Raw genomic sequence first — 6000 nt, forward strand, 5'->3', positions numbered from 1 at the left:
GAGCAACGACGCGGTCAAAAAAAAAAAGAAAACATGTGCGCGCACCCGATGTACCGTAAACACGCAAAAAGTGACACCGGTCCGACCAACTCTCTTTACTGGAGTGCTTTCGGAGCACCCTCGAGCTCTTGCCGTTTTCCTATTGATGTCGTTTCCTTGTGCGTGTGCACCTCACCGCAAGCACGACTGGTAGACGTGCAGCAGCGTCGTAGGGCACAGAGTTGCCGACAGACATTGGAGAGCCCAACAACAAGAGAACCGGCATCGCATGCGCGCATCCCGCTTCGAGGCACAAACATCGTGAAAGGACACGACGCACGCGGACAGGCGAGTGCACACAGCAAATGGCTGCAGAGACATGCTGCTGCGGGTGAGACTGTAACAGCCTTCTTCGCAGTAGTGTACGTGGCATGCGAGGGGCGAGGCGGGTGGGGAGGACGTTTGCTTCTTACGAATGGCAAAAGAGAAATGCCACCCCGAAAGGGGAGAAACACGGCGACGTGAAAAACCAAACCTCAAGGAGGCCATACGCAGAGGATGACAAGGCCTACACAGCAGGCTCATCGCAGTCTGCCCATGCATGATCCGCCCAAACAAATGTCACACCACATACGCATGTGCTCGTGGATGCGCTCGCCCACAAATGCCGCGCGGAAGCACTCGCTGAGGTGCCGCACCCGACAGAATCGCACCTTGCCGCGTCGCAGCCGTGCGGGCCCATCAACGAAGTCAGCGAGGCTACGCAGCACACAGACACGGAGTGGGCAGCGAGGCGAGCGTGTGGACGGGGAAGGGACAGCGTGAGGCAGGAGGGGAGGAGAGTAGGGGCGGCGAGCGTTTTCAGCAGCGTCGAGCCGAAGAACACAGTAAAGAGGGGGCGGGAGAAAGGGAGCGCAAATCGCACAGCGCAGCACGAACAGCGGCGGAGCCACGCACTGCACGCGCCGCCTCTTCATCGCACCCATTTCGTGGTTACACTCTCAGACCACGCGCACCCCTTTTCGTTTCCGTTTCTGCTGCACAAAGAGAGCGAGGAAAGCGTGCAACGTTGATGGAGGGCAAACTCTCTTGTGGCGATTGACGGCATCTGTCAGCGGCGTGTGCGGGTCAGTGCGAGCGCTTGTGGTCGATGGAAAACTAGATGCGCTCCGTAAAGGAAGTCCTCCGATAATAAAAGTTGCAGCAAGAAAGAAGCAGGGCAGCAGAGCGAATCCACAACGGTGAAGTTGCGCGCTCTTGTTCGCGCATCTACGCGTCTTCGCTCCTGCGAGAAGTGCGCCGATCGTGCGCGCTGGAGAGACATCTGAGGCCTGCGCATACGCACCACCTGAGAAGGAGTGGGGGAGGGCGTGAGATCATTTAGCGCCAAGAAAATGCGTCTTTCCTGCGTCTATCACTCATGCGAAGGAGAGAGACCCCCCCCACACACACACACACCGCTACAAAATGAAAAAACGAGAAGCATCCGAGCGTCACAAACGCCTCCATATACACACAGCAGCAGGAAAGATAAAAGATGTCCACTGAAGTAGTGCGTACCTAGGAAAGCAGGAGAGAGATAATGATGATGCGAAGAACGGAAAGAAAAACAGGGACGTACACACCCAATGAAAAGAAGACGAGCGACTCAAGAAGAGGGAGGAGAAAGCAGCGAGCATATGCGCCAGCGTATCAGAAGAAAAAGCGAAGGCAACGCAAAAGAGCGGAACATGTCTCACCGTTGGCTCAACCCACCCACACGCCGAATAAAAAGATGCGCTCCACACAGTCCTCTTCATCGCCTTGCATTGCCGTCCCCACTGCTCCCGTGCGCAGGCAGCGAAGACGAACGTTCGCATTCGTCTTCCATGCGAGAAGTCGCATCTGCACCGGTCGCCTACACGCGCACCCTTCCCATCTTCCGTGCCTCTCACTCGGCACGGCGACGGACGCGCAAGGGAAGACGGCAAAAAGGAGTGCGTGAGGGCGTAAATAGGGCCGGTGCTACCAGGAGAACGGACTCGTCAGAAGGGGCAGCATCGGCGACGGCCAGAAAGTTGCGCGGCCCGTGGAAGAGACCGGCAAAGACGTCCTGGCAGAAGAGGCTGGAGGAAGTCGCGAACAGACAACACAGCAGAGGTGAACGGTCCCTCCATCCACTAACAACTGCCGATCCTTTGGTCAACGAAAAAGAAAACTTGGCTTCTGCGAGTGGCAGCAGCGGCACAGGGAGGGAGAGAGAGAAAGAGGCAGCCCCGTGTCCGCACAACGCTCGATGCGCAAGCAACGCGAGGCGGAGGCGGAGGGAGGGGAGAAACAGACACAGACAGACGCACAGGAACGTACAGTGCTCAAGCAAAAACTGCACTTCTGAGTGAAACAATACGGCGACAGTGCGATCTGCTCTGCTGCCCGGCTCATCGACAGCACCCCCGTGCACGGTCTACGCACTGGGCGAGGGCCTACAAGAAGAAGCTAAAGTACACGGTGGAAACGGTGCCAAACACAACTGCAATGACACCCGCCACCACGAGGAAGTACGTCGCCAGCCAGTGCCAGATGCCCACAGATGACAGGCTCCAGTTGCCGCTGTACATCCAAAAGTACGCAGGGAAGATGAAGCCGATGAATCCGCCGCACAGGGAGCCCACCAAACCGAAAGCCGTGTTGATGCTCGGGATGAACAGACCGCACACAAGGGTGGCGACAGCCATGGTGAGAATCGCGATGGTGTGCTTCCAGTACGGCACCGTCTCCAGATCCCAGTTCAGGCAGTGGTAGGCGAAGTTTCGGCACGGCAGCATGTTCATCGCAAAGGCGGCGCAGATCTTGATCAGCATGCCAATGTACGCGATCATCATGTACGGCTGATGCACAGGGTCGAAGTTGTACAGGATGGAGTCCTGTGTATCGTCCGCGAAGTCGAAGTAGCCAAAGACGCCGGTAAAGATGTACAGCACCATGCACACCGTCATCGAGATCGCACTCGCGATCGTCAGCTGGCGTACAGACGGGCGAGGGCGCTGCTCGAAGTACACTGACCCCGTCACAGCCTGGCACAGAAACGAGAAAATGAAGATGGACAATCCGTAAACCGCTTCGTTGCCGCTGGTGAAGTACTTCATGTCCCCGCGCATGCCCTCCTTCAGCCCATTCATGCTCGAGTGCACCACAATAGTGACGGCAAAATACAGCACCATTGAGACACCGATTGCGGAGACGTAGCGGATGCTGTTTACGCGCTTCGGAATCACGACTGGCACCATGAACACGAGCCATATCAGGCTCGTGATCAGGCGGTTGCCGGAGGTGGTTAGAAGGTACGCGGGCGTGCCGGGCGACTTCTCGAGGATCGGTGTGATGAGGCTGCTGACGGCGCTGATGTAGGCGACCGCCGTGCCGAAGCACGACAGCCACAGGACAAACCCAACGAAGTAGTCCCAGCCGCGACCAAAGAGCACGAGAGACAGCTCCTCAAACGTTTTGCAGCCCGTCGCCTTCATCGCGTAGCCAAGCAGCGTCATGGTGTACACCGTCGCCGCCGTAATGACCACGAGGTAGATGACAGACATGATGATGCCCGACATGGCGAAGGAGGACGGCATCGAGATAATACCGCCGCCGAGTGTGACGGAGCCAAGGCTGAAGCAGTTCGAGATGACACCGCCATAGGGTATCAGCCACCCGGTAAAGCGGAAGATGATGTTGCGCCCCGGCTTGGCGGCGTCGGCACCGTTTTCATTGTGGCTTGATGAGGCCGTCAGGCTTCCGTTTTTGTGGAGATGGTTGCCCTGCTCGCCGCTCGGGTGTTTATCGACGGCGTTACCGGGGTTCCCGTCTATAAGCGAGTCGCTCAGGACCTCGCCCTCCGCCTGTGCTGGAATAGACTCGCTGGGCTTGCTCATGCTGCTGCTTGTTGCGTGTCAGGGAGTGGTACGGGGTGCAAGATCGCTAGCAGCGGAGGGGGCGCTGCGCACGGGACGAGCCGGGGGTGGACCCCACAGTCGGAAAGATAAGAAAGACGAAAAGAGTACCGCACGCAAAAGACAGGGGAGGGGGGAATGCGCGTAGAAAACAACGAAAGAAATCAGAGGAGGGAGCCGTGCGGCAGGGTAGGCGAAGAAACCAGCGTATATAGAGGAACCTACGCGGGTGTGACTACACGTAAAGGCACGTTGCACAGCTTTACGGGCAGCTGCATCTGAAAGATCAAAGACGCGGAAGCAGTGTTGAGAATAGTGATGAACAGAGGAGGTGAGGCATTGGCGGTGGAAGACAGGCAGCAGGATATCTTGAAGTAGCGGGAAAGGACACGCAGTGAGGAGCATGCAGCGGTCACATGTGTACTAAGCGGTCACGCGTGTGGGCGGTACATCTCGGAGGCGCTCCAATGTATAGGGATAGTTGTTTCGAAGACAGTAATGGGTGCCCTCGAAGGTGGCGCCGCCTGCTTGTTGTTCCTTTTGCTGCTCTCCACTGCAGCTAAATTCCCGGATCGCCACATCTAAAGCCTATCGGTGGGCGGGTGTAAGCTGAGGATGTTTCGGTGCAGCCTGTACCGCGCGGGGGACACGAATAGAAGAACACGACGTCGTAGGAAAGCGGAAATGCGAGGAGCAGCCGCCTTTCTCACGACTGGCGAAGGAAAGGGAGTAGACGAGCAGTTAGCGAAAAGGTCACACACGCAGAGGAGCACAAATAAAAAACGCAGAGAGCGGCTGCGCGCAGCAGAGCAGCAGAGCAGCAGAGGTGGAGATGCTCGGACGCACGTACACAGGGAGGGAGGGACAGGTACAAAATCTAAGCGAAGCATAAGAAAACGACACTGCCGCCCTTCACCAGAGGGAAGGCCGCGCAAAGTCGAGGCGGACTCTGGGGAGCTCGAGAACCACAGGCCGGGCAGTGTCCTCTACGTCTTCCAAGTTCTCGTCGGCCACCTGCCGGACGGTGATAAGAACGTGAAAAAAAAAAAACAGTCATAAACATGTATGTGCGTAAAGGCAAAACGCACACACAAGCACCAGACAAGAGCCTCTCCCCTCCCTCCTCTCTGAAGCGCTATTCAGGAGGCATCGACAGGTTGGCACACCCAAAGAAAAGATATACTTGTCAAGGCACCGACACACGCCAATGGCAACATCTTCGTTCGCGAGAGCATACCCACACGCGCAGATGAGAGCTCAGCGAGAGAGCATCCCAGATTTGACGTATGCTGAACTGCCACGACCACAGAGAGAGAGAGGTGCCTTTCCGATGCCTCACTGGATAACATATGATCCCATTTTGACGTCATAGAGCTGTCTGCCTCCTCAGCCCATGCCTCACATGCATGCATGTACGTTGATACGTTTTCTATGAGGGCCATCACAACCCCTAGTAGAAGAACTAACATGAGTCCCGAAACTACGCAACCGGCGGCCAGACACCCAACGACGCCCATGCGTTTCACCTTGAAGTTACCGCGTCGCCACCTGAGCAAGGAGGGAGAGAAGAGCACCGTAGAACAGCCGCCGAAGGAAGCGACCAGAATTTGTCACCATGCCTGCGGTGACCCAGTGCTGGTTAGCAGTCGTAAAAAAAAGTGGAGAGGCCGCCTCCCCTCCCCCGAAAAAGAAAAACGCATGCGATGTGCTTCGCCGTGATGGAAAGAGCGCCGAGGTCCCGCTGAAGGCATCGGTAAGCGGCGTCACGGCACGGCATAGGGAGCGCGAGAAGCACCACGTCAATGGAGAAGCTCATCGCAATCCACGCCGCCTCTGATGATGTGCGTTACTGCGAGGCACCGCCACCGTGCAGGGTCACTCAAGTGTATCGCAAAGTTTCCTGTAAGCAGCCGCGCAAGCGAGGCTGCCAATCACTGCACACACCGCCATCGGGAAGGAGGACAGCTGTCGGCCAGAGACGGCAGTAAGAAGACATGCGCAGGTAGAAGACGCGTTTGCAGGATTGTGGACGAGTGTGACGGCTGCGACGAAAAAAAAAAACAGTAAAAGAGCTAGGCACCCTGCAGCGGTGTGCACG

General features: G+C 57.0%; 1 protein-coding gene across 1 annotated transcript; it reads right to left on the bottom strand.

Annotated features, from left to right (window-relative positions):
• Positions 1 to 2441: 2441 nt before the first annotated feature.
• On the bottom strand, positions 2442 to 3884 carry AAP3 (amino acid permease 3; the record flags this gene model as incomplete). The annotated part of the gene is made up of 1 exon (XM_001467346.2): positions 2442 to 3884. One exon carries the CDS (start codon positions 3882 to 3884, stop codon positions 2442 to 2444), a length of 1443 nt encoding a protein of 480 aa, XP_001467383.1.
• Between the last annotated feature and the right edge of the window lie 2116 nt (positions 3885 to 6000).

This window comes from Leishmania infantum, chromosome 31, assembly GCF_000002875.2.
Source record: "Leishmania infantum JPCM5 genome chromosome 31".
In the NCBI taxonomy this organism is placed as follows: Eukaryota; Euglenozoa; class Kinetoplastea; order Trypanosomatida; family Trypanosomatidae; genus Leishmania; species Leishmania infantum.